This window comes from Pseudophryne corroboree, chromosome 5 (genome assembly GCF_028390025.1).
Source record: "Pseudophryne corroboree isolate aPseCor3 chromosome 5, aPseCor3.hap2, whole genome shotgun sequence".
Taxonomy (NCBI): domain Eukaryota; kingdom Metazoa; phylum Chordata; class Amphibia; order Anura; family Myobatrachidae; genus Pseudophryne; species Pseudophryne corroboree.
Window position 1 is genome coordinate 191,817,902 of NC_086448.1, and position 24,909 is coordinate 191,842,810.

Consider the following 24,909-nt stretch of genomic DNA (forward strand, 5'->3'; position numbering starts at 1 on the left):
CAGGGGAATGCAGTGATAGGGTCCAATGCTTAGGGATGTGGCCAGCCTCCAGAAGGAGTGTGGCCAGACAACACTGGCTAACCATTTAAAAGTGTGCATGGTCTGGGAATCCTGATAAATAGTCCATGCATGATAATGTACCAAATTAATAACAGCAATGCAAAGCAGAAAATACACCATAGCCCTGTGCAGTTTAATATAACATATGTATACTGTATAATTCAAGTGCACAGTCTGGAACCTGATCTCAAGAGGAGAGTCCCTAAAGCAATGGGGCCCACTGAGGGTTTCCCTGTACCCCTGTGTGCCAGTTCAACCATTGCACTATTTCAAAAGAGAAAAGAAAGGGAAGAACAATTGCGCTGTGAGAAAAGAGGTCAGCAGATTTCATTTCAACTGGGTATCGGTGTCGGTGTGAATTCTGATAGTGTAATAGATGGCATAAGTTCTGCTTCCCAAACGCCAGGTGTAGTGGGGTGAAAGACTGAAGTGCTGCAGGGAGCTCGAAATACCTGAAAGCCTAGGGGCTTGGCCATGGGTTAATATGGCCCTGGGTGTATCTATAATGGGTGTAGTGTGTGCAGAGGGGCCCACACCGCGCATCCTGCACCAATTTTTTCACTACTTACCTTTCTGGAGTCCTGCGGCAGTGACTCTAAGCACTAGGTTGTGTGCTTGTCTTTGGGAAAATGGAATAGCACCCATTTTCCCATCGTTTTGTGCATGTGCAGCAGGGAAAATGGCGCGGTGGCTGGACACCAAATAGTGCTCAGAGTCACTGCCACTGCCTGCTAGAGAGGAGGAGGCCTGGATGGAGACTACACATGGGCCCCCTCCTCTTTATATGCCCCTACATTATGGGATGGCTATCGGAGGGAGGCCATCAAATAGTTTTGTCATGGCTGCCACCCAAATATGCCTTGTGATGTCATGTAGCCATGTCATGTAACCATCGATTGTATGCTGGTGCGCATCTCAGTGAACGTCTGAAGTTTGACCATTACAGATGTGTGCTGTATGGGAATCACGCTGACAGTTGTCAGACAATGTTTGTGTAGTGCAGTGCTAGATGCAAGGAAAGAGAGTGCACCTGTTTTTGTTTTCATATTTTAAGCAGTATGTCTGGCCCCTAGGAGGGATTCCCGCTACCCTGCTAGCAGCAACCTACACAGTGCGCCCCAGATGGCAGCCTCAGATGGTTCCTCTGTGGGCAGTACAGTACGTACTACATGTGGATCTCTTAATACAGGGTGTACCAAACTATTCCACACATGCCAGTTTTTCCATATATGCCTCGGGTCCGTGTATGGCTTATCTCCCACAACATAACCTTCGTAGTGTGCCAAGCATCGCTGCCTCACCTGATACGCTCGTGGATAGGATGAAAAATGACATGGCTCTGATGCTTAGGTTGGGAAGCCCCTATCGCTAGGCTGCTGAGACCACCCATTTTTTTGTAATCTCTTCTAGGCGTGACCTATTCCACCCAGGATAATGATGGCTGCCTCACCTCGTACCTTTCATGTGTGGAATACTGTATATAACATGTAGAAGTTATTACCCAAAATGTATGCACCAACCCTGCAGTGTGCTTATTGTGCTTTCTAGTTTTAGTTGTTCTTAATTATTTCTGTTTTTCTGTATTTTTCAACTTGCACTAATGCCTTTGTGCAATGTACCATGTTATTGATGTATGTAAAGCTAATCTGAGTCCTGTGGGAGAAAAGTGCTATATAAATAAAGTTATAATTATTAATATTATTACTGTAAACTTACTCCACACTCTACCCTTGCCCGTGGATACTATTATATTTCAGTGGCTAACCAACATGGCAGTTGTCTTGTAACAACTAAAATAGTAACATAATTATAAAAAAAAATTGTGTAATGTCACGCATAAAAGGAGGTGTAGACAGAAAGCTCTTACCTGGGGGCTGCACAGGTACAGTACCTCTCCTGTGTCGGAGCCTCTGGGAGTGGGGCTCCACAGGTCCCACTAGCAGCCCCCAACGCTATGCTAGGATACTACAGCAGGAACTCTGCTTGGCACGTGCCTCCACACTGGGGTCTTGTTCTCCACCAAAACTACAGGCCCTTTCCTCTCAGCTTCCCCAGCTTCTGATCGGAGGGAAACACCGGCTTTACAACATACAGAGGCCACACTGAGGAGGACCCACTGCAGTGTCTGCACGCTTGTCCTCCCTTTGGCATGCAAAAGGGAGCAGGCTAAATTCTGTGTACCCATACAAGCTGGGACATTTAGGGGCTCATTCAATGGATGCTAATAGCACAGCCGCAGGAAGAGTCTTAAGTAAAAAAAGATGTAGCATCGGATCAGCTGTGTGAACAATGGGCATCTGAGTAATCCCAACAGTGCCAGGGTCAGTGACGCAGACGCATACCCAGAAAATGAGTCAGTTTTCTTAAACGCTCCCTGTCGCTGCCCCATCGCCGCCCCAAAGCCCCAGTAGCATGTCAATCGTTCTATAGTTATTGGTGCACTGCGGGTGATGTTGCAGAAACTGATAAGCACACATGCAGTGCAGCTCCTATACATGTGCGGATCAAAAAACACCAGAGATTTACATAAATATCGAATTTACAAAAATCATGCACTTAGTTCCAGTTGGAGAGCCAAAGGTTGAAGTACAGAGAGGTTCATGCGGGGCCGTAACTACCTATGGGCGAGTGGCGCCTGGCACACAGCGCAAAAGCACTGTGGGTGCAGGACCGCCGTCAGAAACCGGGGGGGGGGGGGGGGGGGGGGGGTAGCCGCGACTACCACCGCTCACTGCAGCGCTGGCAGTCTGTCTGTTTGCTGCATGCATTGCAGATTACATTTACAGCAGCAGGCAGTGAGAGAGTGCTTACCATGCGCTCTTATCACCGCTCCCCGCGCCGCCCGTCTTGCACTGCAGTGTGTGGAGAGGGACTCCTGGGGGACAGAACAGTAGTTGGCTTCTGAATAGACAAGTAAGCAGTGCAATACACTTACTCCCTCTCTCTCTTTACACACACACACACACACACACACACACACACACACACACACACACACACACACACTCTTTCCACACATACACACACTTTCCTTACCCTTTACCTAGCTAGCGTAATGTGACTGATGGACGCTACTGTGCTGTGTAATGTGACTGACGCTACTGTGCGGTGTAATGAGACTGACGCTACTGTGCGGTGTAATGTGACTGACACTACTCTGTGGTGTAATGTGACTGATGGACACTACTGGGTGGTGTAATGTGACTGACTGACGGTACTGTGTGTTGTAATGTGACTGACGGACACTACTGTGGGGTGTAATGTGACTGACCACTATTTTTGGCACAGGGCATTAAAATGTCTAGTTACCACTTTGGCCTGCCTAATGTGTAAAAAAGGGGGACTACCTGCCATAATGTAAAAAAGGGGGACCCTGCCTTATGTGTAAAAAAGGGGTCTGCCTGCCATTATGTGTAAAAAGGGGGACTCTGCTTCCCTAATGTGTAAAAAGGGGACTATGGGGTATATGCAATTGCGGTCGAATTCCCGAAATTGTCGAATTTCGGGTCATTTTCGACCAAAAAAAAAAATTCGCCTATGCAATTCAGTGCTTTCCGACCAAAAAACGGACTTTCAAAATTCGACTTTTTGAAATTCGAATTTTTGCAAATTCGACTTTTTTGCAATGATACAAGTGCTGCAATTCGACCAAAGCATATTCAATTCAAGTTTGGAAATTCGACAGCAGTGCTTTTAGACAGCAAATTCGTCATTTTCAATCCGCCACACTTTAGAGGGTGAAAACAAATAAAAAAAATTTAAACATGTTTTTTTTGTGTTTTTTTTTTTGGGAATAGCAGATCTATTTATATTAGAAGGGATTAGGTACTTTTTTTTTTTTTTTTTTGGAGGCACAAATATTATTTATATATTTTTTAAAATATTATTATTATTTTTTTTTTATGCTGGAACGGTAAAATCATAAAAAAAAATGGCGTGGGGTCCCCCTTCCAAAGCATAACCAGCCTCGGGCTCTTCGAGCTGGTCCTGGTTCTAAAAATGCGGGGAAAAAATTGACAGGGGATCCCCCGTATTTTTAAAACCAGCACCGGGCTCTGCGCCTGGTGCTGGTGCCAAAAATACGGGGGACAAAAAGAGTAGGGGTCCCCCGTATTTTTAACACCAGCATCGGGCTCCACTAGCTGGACAGATAATGCCACAGCCGGGGGTCACTTTTATGCCGTGCCCTGCGGCCGTGGCATCAAATATCCAACTAGTTACCCCTGGCCGGGGTACCCTGGGGGAGTGGGGACCCCTTCAATCAAGGGGTCCCCCCCCCCAGCCACCCAAGGGCCAGGGGTGAAGCCTGAGGCTGTCCCCCCCCATCCAATGGGCTGCGGATGGGGGGGCTGATAGCCTTTTGTGATAATAAAAAGATATTGTTTTTTCCAGTAGTACTACAAGTCCCAGCAAGCCTCCCCCGCAAGCTGGTACTTGGAGAACCACAAGTACCAGCATGCGGGAGAAAAACGGGCCCGCTGGTACCTGTAGTACTACTGGAAAAAAAATACCCAAATAAAAACAGGACACACACACCGTCGACAGTAAAACTTTATTTCATACGTCGACACACACATACTTACCTATGTTCACACACCGACATCGGTCCTCTTCTCCATGTAGAATCCACGGATACCTGAAAAGAAAAGTTCAATATACTCACCTCATCCATGGTCCAGAGATAAATCCACGTACTTGGCAAAAAAAGAAAACGCAAATACCCGACCACCGGACTGAAAGGGGTCCCATGCTGACACATGGGACACCTTTCCACGAATGAGACCTGTCAGTGACAGCTGTCACAGAAAGGTCTCTAAGCCAATCAGGAAGCGCAACTTCGTTGCGCTCACCTGATTGGCTGTGCGCTGTCTGAACTCAGACAGGGCATCGCACAGCCCCGTCCATTATATTCAATGGTGGGTGACCCCACCGCTACCCGCAAAGTTCCCACCATTGAAAGTAATGGAGCGGCTTTGCGATGCGCTGTCACAGTACAGACAGCGCACAGCCAATCAGGTGAGCGCCACGGAAGTAGCGCTTCCTGATTGGCTGAAGGGACTTCAGTGACAGGAGTCACGTGATGTCCCGGCATTCGGGAGAAAGGGGTCTGATGTAAAAGCATTGGACCCCTTTCAGTCCGGTATGGAGCGGGTATTTGCGGTGTTTTTTTTATAACAAGTACGTGGATTTATCTCTCTGGACGTGGATTTATCTCTGGACGCTGGAAGGTGAGTATAATTTTTTCACAGGTACCCTCGGATCGTCGGAGACCGTGGCAGTCGGCGTGTCAACATAGGTAAGTATGTGTGTGTCGGTAGTGTGTAATAAAGTTTTACTATCAAGGTGTCTGTGTCCTGTTTTTATTTGGGTATTTTTTCCCCAGTAGTACTACAGGTACCAGCGGGCCCGTTTTTCTCCCGCATGCTGGTACTTGTGGTTCTCCAAGTACCAGCTTGCGGGGGAGGCTTGCTGGGACTTGTAGTACTACTGGAAAAAACAATATCTTTTTATTATCACAAAAGGCTATCAGCCCCCCCATCCGCAGCCCATTGGATGGGGGGGGACAGCCTCGGGCTTCACCCCTGGCCCTTGGGTGGCTGGGGGGGGGGACCCCTTGATTGAAGGGGTCCCCACTCCCCCAGGGTACCCCGGCCAGGGGTGACTAGTTGGATATTTGATGCCACGGCCGCAGGGCACGGCATAAAAGTGACCCCCGGCTGTGGCATTATCTGTCCAGCTAGTGGAGCCCGATGCTGGTGTTAAAAATACGAGGGACCCCTACTCTTTTTGTCCCCCGTATTTTTGGCACCAGGCGCAGAGCCCGGTGCTGGTTTTAAAAATACGGGGGATCCCTGGCCAATTTTTCCCCGGATTTTTAGAACCAGGACCAGCTCGATGAGCCCGAGGCTGGTTATGCTTTGGAGGGGGGACCCCACGCCATTTTTTTTTCGGGTTTTTCCCGTTTTTTACCGTTTTTTAAAATCGCGGCAAAATCCGCCAAATCGGCCGATTTTTGCCCGCGATTCTGGCGAATCCGTTTTTCATTGAATATGGTGAATTCCGGCAGGCACCTGCCGGAATTCACCTGGCGAATTGAGTCGGAAAAAAAAACGGCGAAAAATTGCCGCGATTCGCCGTGAATTGCATATACCCCTATGCCTGCTTAATGTGTAAAAAGGGGGACTCTGCTGCTGCAATGTGTAAGTAAGGGGGACTCTGCCTGCTTAATGTGTTAAAAGTGGACTCTGCTGCCGTAATGTGTAAAAAGGGGACTCTGCCTGTCGTAATGTGTAAAAAAGGGGAACTCTGCCTGCCATAATGTGTAAAAAGGTGATCTGTGGCCAAGCCCCTTCTCCATGAAGCCACACCCCTATATTTTTGGCGCGCTCTAGCTTTATTTTATATATGTTGGGACGCTGATGCTGTTTCTTGCACACAGAGCTAAAATGTCTAGTTACGGCACCGGGTTCATGCACAGATAATAGAGGTGCAAGTGTAAAAATAAAAGGATTACCTAGACTATCTAATCCACTAATATGACAATTGACCTAGAGTAAGGGTTGAGCTCTGGTCGATATAAATACAATTAAGTAATTCAGCATATAAGGTAATTGGTAAGAAGTGTGCACATTCTGTTGTATGTCATAATAGGGTTGATACATGGGGGTAAATTTACTAAGGTCCCGATTTTGACCGAGATGCCGTTTTTTCATCAAAGTGTCATCTCGGTAATTTACTAAGCAATAATCACGGCAGTGATGAGGGCATTCGTAATTTTTTGGAAGTCCAAGAAAAAAATTACGAATGAATACACCATCGGTCAAAACGCGGCTGTTTAAGTATGAATCTCGGTAATTTACTAAGAAGTGCAAAGCAAAAAAAAAACAAACACTGCCGTGAAAAATTACAACTCGTAAAAAAGTGCTAAAAAAAACAGACCTGCTTTTTTTTTCCGTGATTGGATAGGCATGCAGGGATCCATGAGATCCCTGCATGCCTAAAGTGACGTCACCGCTGAGCAGAAAGTTCCCACCATTGGTTACAATGGAGCGCATAGGCGCTACATTGTAACACTGCCGTGTGCCGCCTGTCACTCAGTACAGGAGCACACAGCCGATCAGGAGAGTGCTACAACGTGGCGCTCCATGATTGGCTGAAGAAACCCACTTAGACATCAGTCAGAGTGGGTTTCTGGCATTCGGGGAAAGGAGTCCCATGTGAAAACATGGGGCCCCTTTCAGTTCGTGGCTCGGCTTTCCGTTTTCTTATTTTATGCAAGTACGTGGATTACAAATGGATGCCCCGAGGAGCCTGGGACCCGCGATCTGGTGAGTAGAATTTATTCAACAGGTACCCCTTGGATTCTACTGGAGAAGAGGACCGACCTGCGTGTGAACATAAGGTAAGTATGTATGTATGTTTGTGTGCATGTATGTAATAAATCTTTACTTTCACGGTGTGTGTGTCTTGTCTTTTTTTGGGTATTTTTTTAGTAGTAGTACTACAGGTACCAGCGGGCCCGTTTTTCCGTCGCATGCTGGTACTTGTGGTTCTCCAAGTACCAGCATGCGGGGGAGGCTTGCTGGGCCTTGTAGTACTGCTACTAAAAACAATATCTTTTCATTATCACAAAAGGCTATCAGCCTCCCCATCCGCAGCCCATTGGATGGGGGGGGACAGCCTCGGGCTTCACCCCTGGCCCTTGGGTGGCTGGGGTGGGGGGACCCCTTGATTGAAGGGGTCCCCACTCCCCCAGGGTACCCCGGCCAGGGGTGACTAGTTGGATTTTTGATGCCACGGCCGCAGGGCACTATATCAAAGTGACCCCCGGCTGTGGCATTATCTGTCCAGCTAGTGGAGCCCGGTGCTGGTTTTAAAAATACGGGGGACCCCTACTCTTTTTGTCCCCCGTATTTTTGGAACCAGGACCAGGCGCAGAGCCCGATGCTGGTTGCTTAAATATGGGGGAACCCCTGTCATTTTTTTACCCATATTTCTGCAACCAGGATCGGCTCAAAGAGCCCGAGGCTGGTTATGCTTAGGAGGGGGGACCCCACGCAATTTTTTTTAAGGATTTTACAGTGTTTAATTTAAAAAAAAAAAAAAAAAATGAACCCCAGCACGGATCACACAGATCCGGCCGAGATTCATTGTAAAAAAGTCGGCAGTGTTTTGCTAATCACTGCCGTAAAAATAAAAAATAAAACACGAATGACATCGACATCGGAACAAAAGAAAAACCCGAATACGGCAGCTTAGTAAATCCGTCGTAACAAATTCAAAAAGTTGCAGTTTTACACTTTCGATGTCATTCGTGATTGAACTTTGACCTGAAACGGGAAAATACGAATGTTAGTAAATTTACCCCATGCTCATGATACATGCCTTCAATCTATATCTAATTATGGTCTGGCTTTAATGTCAGCAATCTACCACACATGCTAAAAGGCAGGCAGTGGGTTTCCAGAACAGATACCCGACCTCTCCAGTCCAGGATTATTACATTTACTATATACTATACAATTTTATAGTTTAGTGCGTTCCTCGATTTATTAGTTCCAACCCCCTGTAAGAACATGTGTCTTTCATTGGATGCTATTCTACCTCCCTGTATCTACCCTGTCCTCATCGTTTCCTTTTCTTTTTCTTTGTATGTTCTTAGTCCCCCTCCCCCCCCCTCCCCCCATCTGTCATGTGCTCAGTTAAAATGTTTCCTTTTATGTGTCTTTCTGATCCATCTCTCTATCCAGGAGTGGATCGTCCTACAGTGGCTTCATATAGTAGGCAGGTCCAAATTGTTAGTAGGCAGTACCAAAGTAACAGAAGCGGGCAGATGCATGCACCACTGCTTTCAGCGTTGCCATAGCACGATCACAGAACGGCTGCGGAGGGCAGGGCATCAACATCCACTACCAACGCAGAGCAGGCGCAGAGTCCCAGTCCATGCCACACTAATCTGCTAGTGTCAACAGCAGAGGCATCAGTCAGTTCCTATGCTGGTCGCTGCCTGTGTGTCCATCAGACAGAGACACCCAGAGACAAACATATACACTGCGTGTATATATATATATATATATATATATATATATGTGTGTGTGTTATGATGCACCCCACTTTAGTTCTTAAGTGATCTCCCAAATCTCTCCTTTCCTCCAGGTGATCACTGTGTTGTGCATACCCAGACCGGCCTCAACTAGGAAAATCGGGGAAATGGCTAAACTCTTCGGGAAGTCACGGAGACCACCACTATTACAGGGAGTCTCCCTCACAGCTAAACAAAACCAAACATTAAAAGTATAAGTAGCTCCAGAACTGGAAAATAATCTGGGACAGCCCTGTGGCAATGCTCTGGAGTGAGAGCAGGGTGGAGCTACGGGTTTTACATAATTCTATAGACAACCTGCAGCCAAAGCAAGGCTAATGGAGCCAGTCCATGCCAATCTAAAGCACTGTCAATCCTATTACACAACTTGAATCCAAAGTAGGATACAGTATGTAACTGTTTAAGTGTGGAATGCTCATCTTTAGTGGGCACATATATTGAATAAGTCCTATATTGTAGCTAAATTGAGTTGATACTATACACATCTTATATAATAAAAGGCTAACACTACCTCTTAACTCTGTGGGGGGAATTAAAGTGTTATGTGCGCCGGCGGCCACTAGATGGCCCCGATGGAGCAATTTAACTGTTGCTCCATCCGTCCACGCGCAGCGGAGCTGGCGCTGACATTACTGTTATGTTGTTCCATCATTTTGACAGGCTTGTAACTAGTATATTTATAAATCTTTATATTTCTTTGTACTATTGTGCATACACAAAAACTCCCAATTCCATAGCTATAATTAATACTATTTTAAGCTCTTTATCCTTGCAAACTGACACACATATATTTTCATTTGATTATTTTTTGTGTGTTCCCATTTCCTTTGTTTGATAGCTAGGAAATCAATATGGCTGCTGGGTTGACTCTTTAGTGCCAGCAAAAAACTTTCATGTTATTGGTACAATGTCAACCTTCAAATGAGCCCTTTCCATCCATCAGTACATGTGAGATCTCTATTGAGAAATAGTGCTGGCCTTCCAACGGCAACTTCCGCTTTCAATCTGGCATGTACATTGGACAGTCAAGGTTTCCTAATCTGAGTAGAAGAGGAAATTCACTGCTATTCCATGACCCTGACTTATTTCCTCGCTGTACAAAGCAGATTTTTCCTCAGGAAGATCTCCACTTTATAATTATGATGCTTTTAGTTCTTCAGGGACTTTAATCTATCAGCAGCATATAAGCACATGGGGAGCAAGAGAATACACAGGAGAATCAGGCGGTCATGTTGGTTTAAGCACACTTCATACTTACTCAGCTCACAACATGTTCACCTGTCAGTTTGCAATGTATGGCTAATGACATGACTGACGAACATTACATACAATAACAACAGCATCTTATACAGCATTTTCTGATAAATTAAACAAATAGGACTATTAGAATAGGTTTAAATACCTCTACAGACATTAATTTAATTTAATTACGCGTTTTCCAGAATATTTCTAATTAGCAATAGCAGTTTAAGCTATTTACTCATTCCGTTGCTGGTTACAATATAATATTAAATAATATTACTAGGCTTTGTCCCACTTTGGGAGCTCTGGCCGTATGTACAGTATATATTGGTTACCTTTGCATTCCGGCCTTTTGATATGTCTATTGATGTTACCGATGCATATATAATATATTTCAAATTATATTTGCATTGTCAGAATATTTACACACACATTTGTGCACAACTGGTCATGCATAAGTGTATTTTACTGTTATTTATATGCCTGGGTGTTTTGTGTTTTCTGGAATGGTCAATAACAATTAGAATTATATATGTTGTAAAATCTAAATAAATACATTTAAACTAAATAAAAGCTCTGCCCAAATTCAGTAGTGTGGGACACATGTGGCAGGAGTCTCCAGCGGCCTACGTGTCAGAGAGTGCTACCTACTGTATATGCCACTGCCGCACCTTCACAGCAACATGGCATCACAGTGGCTGTATTAGCTGAAAGCACCTGTGGTTGGATTGCACAGAACCACAGTGATGTAATTGCAGCGTTTCCTCCTGATTGGCTCTGACATTAGCAGGGAGATAGGGAGATCTTACCTCTGCTAATGTGTAACCAAGGCATCATTGAATGCTAAGAATGAGGGAATGTAGGGAAAGGGGCTTGCACAAAGCTACATATTGTGGGATTTAGCAGAGCATGGGTCTTCAACCTGCTGCCCTCCAGGCTCCGGCTACTGTGGAACTACACATCTCAGCATGCCCTGCCACAGTTTTACTATTAAGGCATACTAAAACTGAGAATGGGCATGCTTGGATGTGTAGTTGGACAGCAGCTGGAGGGCCGCAGGTTGAAGACCCATGGATTAGACAAAGGAGGCTAGAACGGGGCTTCTAGCAGTGTCATGAGCCTGTCCCTCAGTCTTGCTTGAATTTCTGTCTGACCTGTCAGTGTGTTTCTCTAACCAGCAAGTCTATTTTCAAGCGGGTTGGGTATGGGTGACTGGCACTTGGTATACCGCCATTCACCACACCTACGTCGGGATCCCAAGGATGAGAATTCAGGCAGGGGGGGGGGTAAGCGCAACAAAGCCCCTTGCGGGCTCGGTGGCGAGCGCAGCTGTGGGTGTCGTGGAAACCCATGAGTGGAAATAGTCCCTGTTAGTCAGCGTGCCGACTGTCGGAATTGTGAGGGTGCGGGATGTAGTCGTCAGTATTGTGATCGGCGGTCAGCATAACTACCTCCCCTTCCAGCATATGGTTCTATGTGGTGGGCTTGGGTGATGGACACACAGAGCTGTAATAATGGGTATATGAATGTGGGGGTGGTATATGACTGTGGGCGCCGGAATCCCGACACCCGGCATACCGACAACTATTCTCCCTCTTGGGGTTCCACGACCCCCCTGGAGGGTGAATAAATAGTGTAGCGCGCCACCGTGCCCGCAGCGCGGTGAGTGCAGCGAGCCCGCAAGGGGCTCATTTGCACTCGCCCAGCTGCCGGTATGCCGGCGCCGGTATGCTGGCCGCCGGGATCCTGGCCACCAGGATCCCAGCCGCCGGCATACCATACTACACCTGACTGTGGTAGTTATTACTTTACTAATGCAAAATCCATAACTGTACACGGCGTGCATGGGGCAGGATGTGGTGACCACCAAGCTGTTTTGCTGTGGTGGGCACATAGTTTTGGGCTGCAAAATATTGAAATTAGTTGAAACTCTCAATTTTCAAGAATGTTTCACTTATAGCACATCTATGATTGTCCTTGCTGCTCCAAGGAAAATAACCTTACATAATATTATGAAAATCTATGTTTCTTTTGCGGTTTGATGTCCTATTGTGAAGTCATAGCTCTCTGACTGCTAAAGGACTTGCTTTGTCAAACAATGATTTACAACGGGGCTAAATCACCCATCGAATGCTCTTTGAGAACACAAATGAGCATAATAGTCCTGGGAAGTAATACCTGGAATTAAAATGAAACTGTGCTCTCGCTAGTTACACAAATGTGGTTCTCATTACAGAGCATGTAACCTGTTCCAGTTGCAGGCTTACTTTAAGCATGCAAAGGCGTGGATGAATGAAAATCAATGCACATGTTCATGTTTGTCTCCAACAGTCCTATGAGAGCCATATATTAACCACCTGTAGCAAAATGAATACATTATTTGAAACTAAATGTTTCTTATTTTCCACAGAATGTAAGCACGGGCTATGCACAAGTTGTTATTTTTAACAATGCCATCTGGATTTTCACTGACTGACTATGATCTTCAAACAAGCAGACATAATTTATCACTATGTGCTCATTCCATTCACTCAAAGCTCTTCTTTCTGCCAACCCTCATTCACATTGATGTTTTTCTTTTGCAATGACCACTCAATGTTCCTCAAGAACAAAAAAAGTCCCAACAATTTACAAATATACTACAAGACCTATAAGAAGCCTTCAGAATAAGTGACTGAATCAGTGACTGAGTATAACGGCTAGTTTAGGAAATTAATCTGTTTAATGTTTTCAATGTTTATGGGCCAGTGGTGGTGTCAGACGCAGAGGCAGGGTATGGCTGGCAACTTTTAGCCTGGGGGCAAATGCAATGAAGTGGTTTTGGCTTTTCGACCATTGCATGGCAATGGCAAAATGGATGTAGCAAAAAATAAATAAAATAAATGCAGGTGTGGTTTATCTGATAACTTTCTGATTGCCCCCTGCATAGCTCTCTGATTGGTCCTCCACAGCTGTCTCATTAAGGCAACCCAGCATATCTCCCTGACAGCCCCCTACATAGTGGACTTTTTGGTGCCCTGTGGCAAAAAGAGAATTGCCCTTCACCCCTCGCATTTTAACATAAGGGACATAAGGCGCACGCCTCGTGGGAAAGGGACATCACAAAATTGATTGCAGAGAAAGCTTATGTCATGATGCTCCTTCCTTCATTTTGTTTCATATATATAAGTATAAGCACTCATATATATATATGAGTGCATTTTTCCCTTAAAATTCTACACACAATACCCCATAATGACAACGTGAAAAAAGTTTTCTTGAGATTTTTGCAAGTTTATTAAAAATAAAAAACTAAGAAATCACATGTACATAAGTATTCACAGCCTTTGCCATGAAGCTCAAAATTAAGCTCAGGTGCATCCTGTTTCCACTGATCATCCTTGAGATGTTCCTACAGCTTAATTGGAGTCCACTTCAGTTGATTGGTCCCACACTTGACAGTGCATGTCTGAGCACAAACCAAGCATGAAGTCAAAAGAATTGTCTGTAGACCGCCGAGACAGGATTGTCTCAAGGCACAAATCTGGGGAAGGGTACAGAAAAATATCAGCTGCTTTGAAGGTCTCAGTGACCTCCATCATCGGTAAATGGAAGAAGTTCGGAACCACCAGGACTCTTCCTAGAGCTGGCCAGCCGTATAAACTGAGCAATCGGGGGAGAAGGGCCCTAGTCAGGGAGGTGACCAAGAACCCGATGGTCACTTTGTTAGAGCTACAGCATTCCTCTGTGGAGAGAGAACCTTCCAGAATGACAAGCATCTGTGCAGCAATCCACCAATCAGGCCTGTATGGAAGAGTGGCCAGACGGAAGCAACTCCTTAGTAAAAAGCACATGGCAGCCCGCCTGGAGTTTGCCAAAATGCACCTAAAGGACTCTCAGACCATGAGAAACAAAATTCTCTGGTCTGGTGAGACAAAGATTGAACTCTTTGGCGTGTATGCCAGGCGTCATGTTTGGAGGAAACCAGGCACCGCTCATCACCAGGCCAATACCATCCCTACAGAGAAGCATTGTGGTGGCAGCATCATGCTGTGGGGATGTTTTTCAGTAGCAGGAACTGGGAGACTAGTCAGAATAGAGGGAAAGATGAATGCAGCAATGTACAGAGACATCCTGGATGAAAATCTGCTCCAGAGCTATCTTGACCTCAGACTGGGGCGACGATTCATCTTTCAGCAGGACACCGACCCTAAGCACACAGCCAAGATATCAAAGGAATGGCTTTAGGGAAACTTGAATCCGATTAAACATCTCTGGAGAGATCTGTAGATGGCTGTGCACTGACGCTTCCCATCCAAGCTGATGGAGCTTGAGAGGTGCTGAAAAGACGAATGGGCGAAACTGGCCAAAGATAGGTGTGCCAAGCTTGTGGCATCATATTCAAAAAGACTTGAGGCTGTAATTGCTGCCAAAGGTGCATCAACAAAGTATTGAGCAAAGGCTGTGAATACTTATGTACATGTGATTTCTTCGTTTTTTATTTGTAATAAATTTGCAAAAATCTAAAAAAAAATTCATGCTGTCATTAGGGGGTATTGTTTACAGAATATTGAGGGAATTTTTTTTATCTATTTCGTGGTAATTGCAGCCACGACGAGAGTGGCTACATGTGTATAGATGCACCTGCTGTTAGCATCAGAAATGAATGCTAAGGTGGTTATGACTGTCCTCCCCCCCCCCCACCCCCCTTCACCCCCCGTCCGTCCGTCCGTCTCTTGCTTTCTTTTTTCACTGTTGGTGCAATTTCACGGGCCGGGCAAAAGGGCAAAATAGCAGACTTGAGGCGACAGAAGGGATGATTGGGTTATGCAAGGTTAGTGGGTTGGTGGTGGGGGCGGGGGGGCTGGAGGGGTCTGTGCAAACTCTGCACAGTCTCTTAATGCCTAGAGGGATGGGAAGTCCTTCAGCCATGGGTCCCCAGAGGTTTCCTCCACAAGGGTTTTTTTTCCTTTCCTGAGTACTGAAGGATGACTCTTCATGAGTCATGAGGCTTCCGCCATCTTGTTCCTCTTATAGGACAAGTTTGTAAGATTTTTGGAGCAATCTATGGGGGTCATTCAGACCTGATCGCACGCTAGGATTTTTCGCTGCGCTGAGATCAGGTCAGAACTGCGCATGGATATGCACCGCAATGCGCAGGCATGTCGCATGGGTACAAAGCGGTTCGTTGCTGTGCGATGGATTGTACAAAGAGTCAATTCGCATGGCCGATCGCAAGGAGATTGACAGGAAGAAGGCGTTTGTGGGCGTCAGCTGACCATTTTCTGGGAGTGGTTGGAAAAACGCAGGTGTGTCCAAGCATTTGCAGGGCGGGTGTCTGACATCAATTCTGGTCCCGGACAGGCTGAAGTGATCGCAGTGGCTGAGTAAGTTCTGGGCAACTCAGAAACTGCACAAAATTTTTTTGTACTACTCGGCTGCACAAGCGTTCGCACACTTGCACAGCAAAAATACACTCCCCTATGGGCGGCGACTATCTGCTCGCAGCAGTGCAAAAAAACATGCGAGCGATCAGGTCTGAATTAGGCCCTTAGTCCGAAATTCCCTATTTAATAATAATAATAATAATAATAATAATTATAAAATAAGAAGAAGAAGACGAAGAAAAAAAAACAGGCTACATTTTACTTTAAATAAACACGAACATTTATTTTTTAAATATATTTTGCTTGAAATTGTCTTATTTTTATTAATAAATCTTTTCAAAAGGTGAAGAAACAACATATATTTGGGGAGACAAAAATAATAGGATAGTTTAGAACCATGCATTGTTTATTCTACACAATAGAGTACCAGGCGAGGCAGCCATGTTGAGCGCACTACATAGTTTACTCTGTGCGATTAGCAAAATATGGCAGTAAGGCATACAAGGGTAAAATGAAAAGCAACTAACAGGACACCTAATTCTGCAGCTTACACAGTAAGGAAGATGGTCTTACTCTATGGGAGTGATTCAGAGCTGATCGTAGATGTGCTAAAAATAGCACATCTACGATCACATTCCCTAACATGCGGGGGGACACCAAGCATGTCAAGCCAGCCCCCCCGCAGAGGTGCGAAAGCATCGCACGGTGGCGATGCATTCGCACCTGGCAAGTAGCTCCCTGCCTACGCAGCCTAGTTACGGAGGCAGGCGGCTACCACCATGTTTTGGGTCACATTGTCCAGATCACGCCCCCACAACGGCTTCCAAATGCCACTGGCACGCCCCCTCCCGCCCTGCAACAACCTCTGCCTGTCAATCAGGCAGAGGCGATCGCACCAGTGAGATGCTTTTGCGTGCGCACAACACAATGGGCTTCAGGCTGCGATCGCTGCCGTTGCAGCAATCAGATCTGAATTAGGCCCTATATTTGCTTTTATAACCTTTATCTCCTTTATAACAATTTTAAAGTGAGCTGAGGGGAAAATAACAAAAGAGGGTCCAGTTACATTTGAAATAATTTACAAAAAAATAATGATCTGACCAAAAAAAAGTTATATGAATTTTCTAACACGTCGAAGGGTATACGTTAATTTGCCGGCTGTTGGGATCCTGCCTTTCAGGATACCGACCCTAGAATCCTGACAGCTGGCAATGCCGGCAGCCGGAATACCGGCGCAACAGGACTAATCCTACTCGTGGGTGTCCACGACACCCATAGAGTGGGAATAGAACCTGTGGCGAGAACAGCAAACCACCGAGCCCGCAAAGGGACTCTTTGCGCTCACCCCGCTGCCAGTATACTGGCGGCCGGGATGCTGCTGATGGTATATTGACAGCTGGCATCCCGGCTGCCGGTAAATCATACTGAACCCCTCCGAAGCTCATACTGTGAATTGCATAAAATATTTATATGAAGCCCAAATGGATTACTAACACCTCAGGAGGGATGTGATAACTTTGGGCTGTGGTAAGGGTTCCAATGACACAGACTTTGTTTCAGTGCAAAATAGACAAATACAAGTGCTATGAGACCACCTAAACAAATGTAAATTACATTCTAAACAACTAGAGTGGAGATAATATAATACAGTTTCACTTAAAACCCAATATAAATTAAAAAAATGCTGAACCAGTGCAGGATGTGATCAGCAGTACAGAATCTGACCTGCTTCCTAGGACTTGACCAACGACTGACCTGAGGAGTCCTGAGAGCCGCAGTACATGACTGGACCAAATAAGAAAACAGCGCTAAAGTCCTGGAACAGCAGAGGGCTTATTGAAAAATGAGCTTCATACAAACATCTATTCCCTAAATCAGTGGTTCCCAAACTGGGTTGCCTCTAGGCACTTGCAGGGGTGCCCTGGGTTGGTGGTCTAGGACCAATTCAAATTATCTGTGGTCAATATAATAGGCAAAACCAGTGCTTGTGGCTTCTCAAGTCTTACTGAAGGAGCTCATATAGGAAAACAAACTGGCTAGTTTCAAAGAGCAGAAGCTTCTCTTTCTATAAACGTGTTTTACCAAGGTCATTCTAAGGGTGTGTACACACAGAGAGATCCTTGCTATGCCCGATTTTCACTTGCGATTTCCAATGATCTCCCCGGAGCCCAGCACCACCGATTTTGTCGAACTTTTCTTGAGATATGGACTATGTGTGCTTACGATTTTGGCTTATGTGAGATTTTGGCTTATGTGAGATATCATTGACATGTAAGATGAACTAGATAGTACACCGATCTAGCAAGGATTGACTTGCCTGCACAGTCTATCTTTTCTTGCGATGCCGACCTGGCGGGACCGTGCATCGGGATCGAATCGGGATCGCAAGGTGACTTTCACCTTGCGATCTGCACAAACTTTTCTTGCGATTTTGACTATATAGTCAAAATCGAAAGAAAATATCTCACCGTGTGTACACACCCTAAGAGAACTCCTACTTCAAATAATTATAACACAAAAGAAAACTGTATCTGTAACCTTGATATAAACCTTACTGCACCTCTTAAATCTGAACTTACTTTGAGCTTTTTAACTCTAGACCTATCATTCGCCATTATTGTGGCCCATTATAATACCCATGCTGATATCCTATAGATATATGATACGATCCATAAAGATGTGTATTGTACATTGTCCTATGATTTATCAGTAGGTGGTGCTCTGATTAAAGAAATAGCTGATGTGAATGTTTGCTTCCTCACAGACTTAACTTTTTGACATAACTTTCACCATAAACTGTAAGGGTGACATACATGGAGTTATCACCTTTCAAGTCATTACATGCAGACAAGTTCGTACTTGTGAGTGCCGATCCTTGGAATAGACTAGATTGGTCAGAGAGGTAACTAGAATTTTTGGAGCCCTGTGCCAGAAAGAAAGTTGCCCCCCCTCCCCCACCCCCACACTCCAATTTTTCCAAAAGGGACACAAGGTGCATGACACAAATCCTCTTTATGCCACATTCATGCACTTAACTTGAGAGCTCTTTGTTATTCCGTTGCAGTACTCTTTATTAAACAACACATTTCAATATACTGCCATACCCAGGATACAAACCTGCAACCTGTTACATTCCAGTCAAACACCCTACTCCTTTTGATCTTGCATAAAACTATGAGATTTTTTAACAATATGAAGCTACTGGTACTTTGTAAAAAAAATAATCAGCATTGCAATTGAGCAGATCTATGTAGTGGGCAGCACATCCAATCCCTTACAGCCACACACTACATACAGTAGATCTGCTCAGCTGCAATGCTGATCATTTTTTCACAAAGTACAAGGTAAGCTTTAAATAGAATTATCTAGCTTAGACTTCTCTAGCTGTCTATGCAATGGCAGATAGCTCAATGAATACAGTGTATGACTGCAATGCCACAGGCGATGTGTTCGAATCTCAAGTATGTCAGCATCTTGAAATGTAATAAAGGACAGTGTGACTGAATAACGAAGAGCTCTCAAGTTAAGTTCATGAATGTTGTATAGGTAGTAGCGACGGAAGGGGTGGAGATAGGAGACAGGGGCCGCCAGGAGTTAGTGCATTTCAAAAAGAGGGGAAGCTGCAAGTGAGAGTAATTAAAACAGATAACTGACAAGTGCCGCCAACAGTGTCCCCTGCCGTGCAATGCTATGTGCAGTGGCACACTCCGCACATACCTAGTTACAGCCCTGACTCTATTCCCCATGCCTGCTGCAGCCTGCTGGTGGTGACAGCATGTGTATAAGTCAATGAGGGGAGAGAGTTGAGCAGCACAGCGCAGCGTACATGCACTCTCTGTCGGATGATGACCTCTGCAATATTCTTGGCTTCTCTCCCTATGTGCACATCACAGTGACAGTGCAAGGAAGAGGAGACATACAGAGCGGCATGCACTGGTCTGGAGCCGACACCGGTACCCATCAGCTGTCCCATCAACGTGCTGACAGTCTGCTGCAGCCCGGAAGTATTCCACAAGACCAGAAGCGCCAGCTCAATTAAAATTGTTGTTTGTGTTGTTTGACGTCAATCTGCTACAGACTGGGTGCAGGGGGAGCCACGGGCCCCAGAGGCAGCATGGGCCCCATAGCAGCTGCATCCCCTGCACCCATGACAGTTATGGCACTCGTAGGGCACCAATGCCATGGTGTGGCATACAGCAAATGATGGGGGAGCACCAAAGGGCATGAAGATGACTAAGAAAGCACCATACGGATTTCCATACAGCAAAATAGAACAGGGTGGCGGGGTGCCTCTTCTGGGTGCTTTCTGAATAGTAACTGTGCCGACCCCTTGGCATTGTACCCTGGGCTGCAGCACTGGTCACACATCACTGGATACAACTGTCAGCATCTCCACCATGAGTTCCACTCACTCCTATATTTTATCTTCCATATGTTTTATATATTTTCTCTCCTCCCTATTGTTCAGTGTCCTGGAGGACTGTGGCATCATACTAATTGATGATGATGATGATGATGATGATGATGATGATGATAATAAGAATTGTAAAGAGAAAAATTGATTTTCTAAGTTTCTAGGTGACTAAGTACAGGACTCCAAATTATTTTTGGAGTGAAACCAGTGCATTGAAAATACACGTCACAGGGATATCTGATAATGTAGAAGAGTGAATCTTTTTTATTTACAAAAACATATACAACATTTTCTGATGGTCTCTATTCATAGCTGCAGTGCGCCAATGGAAAGCATTGCTAAACAATCACATGTTCTGTATATTATGCTGTACTATATAGTATTAAATTTAAAAAAACGAGATTGTTTAAAGCTTTTAATGAAATATATTAATTAAATTTCTCCTGTCACGTGAACGGTTTCGGAACACGTGATCAGTCTGGCCATTCACAGAATTAGCTCTGGATACTTCAGATAGGTTAAAATTGGTCATGTGGTATACAGATGTCAATCACTTCAATCTCCGCCCTCACAGGCCGCATCATCAGTATGATGAAATTTAACCACATTTTATACTCTACTTTTTGTTGATGTGGTCTAGATTTATTGATGTATCAATAAATTGTAAGATGATTTTATAGTAGCCCTTGTCTATCTTAAAATATCTTCTGTATAGTATGCTCACCTTTCTTTTTACTATCTGCTTATTATGTATATACATTGATTCCAAATTGAAACAAACTTATATTATTAATATGCAACCTAGAATACTAGTTTCTTAGTTTAAATGTCATGACAACAGGAACATTTGTTTCCAACACTCACCCTTTTGCTGTTCTCTTCCTCTTGGGCGCTTCTAAATTCATGCTCCAAGTCAATGTCATTGAACAGCCCGACTTCCTCACAGTTTTTCAAGAACCGAGTTGGTGTTGGTGTCTGGTCTGTGTAAAAAAAAAAAACAACCAAAAAACAAAACAACATTTTAAACAGAGCAGTTATATGAACGTAAAACCATCAGTGACACTGGAAAATAACTTTTCTATTTAACTTTCCATAAGTCTACCCAGATTTACAGGTGGTAAGTGTTCTAACCCATTAAGAGGCCATTCAATTCTCTGCAATATCCTGTCATGATGTCCGCTTGCGTACATTACCACTTGTTATGGAAACCAAGCTTTGCTTCTGTTGCTGCACACCTCTATGGGCTAGGAGGAAAAATTTATGAAGATCTCCCACCACGAAGAATATCACCCAGTCCACATGCAGAACATAAATCCCAAGATATTAGCTGCATTAGGGCAAATATCAGCGACATTGGATTACACAGTTTTCATGTATTGTCCAATATATGGGGGCATGAAAAGTACATCATGTGGTGATTCTGCAGCGTGGCTGCGGCTTTTGGCAGTCTCCCAACTGCAACTTTATGCAAATGCTACTGCAAAGCCCTTTCCTAGTATACATATGTACATGAATGTGCAAGGGCTGAGACACCCCTTTTAAAGTCTGTACATGCACCATCAAAACTTACACCAGGCGTATGGCAGCTGCAGATTTTCTGCGTGAGTGTAGCCTCCAATGTGAGCGGTTGAACCTCTCTGTACACACACAGTGCAGGGAATATTTTTTTTATTTTTTTATTTTTTTAATGTCCCACATATTAAATGCCCTGTGTTGTGATTTGTTGTGCATTAAACATCTTTACTTTTGATGTGTGCATTCAGTTTACCTCTCAATAATGTCTGTCCAATTTGACAACCAGATACATATATATTATGTAAAGAACCAGTACATTTTGGAGACTTATCCGGACTACTCAGGAAAGCCAGAATTAAACTGAATGAGGCAATTTACTTTCATGCTTCATATACAAAAACATCAACGTTGGGATATACCTGTCCTTTAAAGGGAGCTCTCCATGACATAACTTGGTACAAGTACAAAACGCACCCCCGGCCCGGTGAAATCATGGTTATTTTAGATTCATTTATGCTTCCTTTCTGATATGAATCATACGATTTTGAAAATCAGGACTGCTTGGGCAATAGGGAATGTTGGCAGCTATTCACAGGCAACATATTAACATGATGATTGCATCTTCACCGTTTACTAAAATCTGAGATTCCCATGTGCATATGCAGTAAATACAAAACATTATGTAAACACACCCATCCTCCCCTCCCCCCCATCAGACATTTTTACATTTTTGCTAATATTAGCAGTAAGGGAATAATAGAGGAGCACACCCGTCGGTAATTTTCGGTGCCATGAGAAACAGTAACTGTTGGTCAGATGTAACAGCTAAGGAGCTGAATAAGGTGGGAATGATAGTGCCCCAACACCATGAAGTGCCTATTACTTCCCTCCGTCAAATGAGGGGAAGAGATCCTGAGGGAGACGCCAGTAAAGGTGCACTGAGTGTCCCCTGAGGTTTCTGATGGATTGCTGAAAAGGGAGAAAGGAACATCTCCCATTAAGCCTAAAAAGAACCAAGAAACAGACCTATTGACAGGGCTGCTGAGGAGACTGACTGCCTGATGGTAATAATTCCTGCAATCGGAAAAATTATGCTTAGTCTTGACTGGTGAGCAATATAACAGTGCATACAAACTGCTGGCACAGATTTTTTACTCCGACTACACCTCGATGGTCTATGATCACTGTTGAATACTTTTACTATCGATGAGAGAGAGACGGTTTCCCACCATTAATGGTACAGAGCCACCAAATTTTATTTTCTCCAAGTGTCGGGACCTGGAGCTTAGCTCCACCCCTAACACCTGCGAAGTCCCGCCCTTGGGCTTTGATTGGCCCTCAGCTCTTTTAACACTAATGTGGGGGTGACCATCAGTGGGTAAAACAATGTTTCCCTTACAGATGGTTTTACACCATCACAGTTATCCATCACTGGTACCACTGACGGTGACCATCGATGGATAACCCGCTGATGGACATCCCTCGGACAAGGACATGGACCCCTAAGAAGCTCACTAATAATTAAAAATGGATACATGAGACTTCACACCTCAATCTGCCCACTGCTTCGCCCAGTCACGCCCCCCACTATGTCTCGTCCAGTAGCCACCTGCTCCGTCCTGACCTTTCCCCGCTGTCAGGGCCGTAGAGAGCTTGACCAGGCTCGGGTAATGCAGGGGTGTGGTATAATCGTGGGGAGGTGTGGCCACACCCCCTTAGGAGGGAATTATTAAAATGAAAATATTTTCGCTGCCCGCTGAACAGTGGGGCGCCATGGGGGGGAAGGGGGGTTGTTGATCAGTGTGATCGCTTCCCCCCTACCTCCAGCACAGGTGGAGGAGGTGCAGCTGCTGGTGCTCAGAGGCGGCAGTCTCCCTGGCCCCACTGCAGTCTAGCACACAGCAATGTGTTTTGGGGAGACACAGGATACTGACTGGTAGGAGGGGATGCAGGGAGGCGGTAAGTAGTACCACCACCCTCCCCCCTCAGCGGTCCTGCCCATTGTATATATTTACCTCTTCCCGGCGCAGAATGGTCCCCAATTGAGGTCTGTCACTTGCTTCACTGAGAGCTGTTAGATGGGAACCCACTGTGCATACATGTAGGAGACAGGGCAGACCTTAATAGACTATTACATAGATGCAGTTTTATGTCTGCTATGTCTGTACTAAGAGTTGGAGAGTTATAAAGTGGTCAGAGGGAAATTACCAACCAATCAGCTCATAACTGTCTTTTTTCAAGCATAGCCTGTAACATGGCAGTTAGGTGCTGATTGGGAAGGGGGGGGGGGAGGCTGGGCTGGTTTCTGGGTACCCTGTGTTCCAGACGTGAACACCTAGAATGTTAGGGACTTGCCTGATGAGGTGACCTGGATGATGGTGGGCAGGCCCAAATGTATGCTAACCTCTTTTATGATATTTAGTTGTAATATATATTTAATTTTTGAGTAATAATGTTTGCACCTACATCCCTTTTTCTTTGTGTCGAACTATACATTTTAGCAAGGTAGCACCTCTCATAACATGTAGCTAGTGTGTGCAGTCTAGAGCACCTCCCCTATATAATTTGGGAGTCTTCCAGAGGTTCTGGGAGAGTGGGAAAGTATGGTATATTGTAAGCATTATATAGAGACTGAGGATCATTTGCTAACAATGGGCCTTATGTAGAGTTGCACATGTGTTGGGCAGAATTTATTTAGGCTTCCAAACAGCAAGATACATACAGATTAGCACCATAATCATACGCACCTGAATTAAATCAGGCATATATCACATGCACATACAGTACACCCTATAATTAGCTATTATTACATCATTTGTAAATAAAAATCTGTATATTTTAAGAATATTAGCAAATTTTGAGTTAAAAAAACCTCTCTAACACTGCAGGTACAACTCTCAGTTTATGTATGATGTATATTATGATGAAATGTCCGTCGGCATCCTCAGCATGTCAACATTTCACATGACGACACTGTGAACATGTCGACATTGCCAACAAGATGACATAGATAGTACCTGTCGACAGTTTGAATCCTGCAGGTTGACACTGTGGTGTCAACATTATGAATGTCAACATTTTTACTGGAGACCTTCTGACCAGATCCCACTACGGGTGACTGCCATCATCATCGGTGTACATTTACCCCAGCCCTCAGTCACCGGCAACTGATACAACTACTGACATGCATCTACGCATCTCTCTGCCCA

General features: G+C 44.8%; 1 protein-coding gene across 4 annotated transcripts in view; it reads right to left on the bottom strand.

Moving 5' to 3' along the window:
- Positions 1-24,909, bottom strand: part of CREB5 (cAMP responsive element binding protein 5) — a 775,500-nt gene that overhangs the window by 474,729 nt on the left and 275,862 nt on the right. For all 4 annotated transcript variants that reach the window (XM_063921974.1, XM_063921972.1, XM_063921973.1 and 1 more), the window contains one exon: positions 21,050-21,165. In XM_063921974.1, the coding sequence (XP_063778044.1) occupies positions 21,050-21,165 (116 nt within the window). The remainder of the gene's footprint in view (positions 1-21,049; positions 21,166-24,909) is intronic.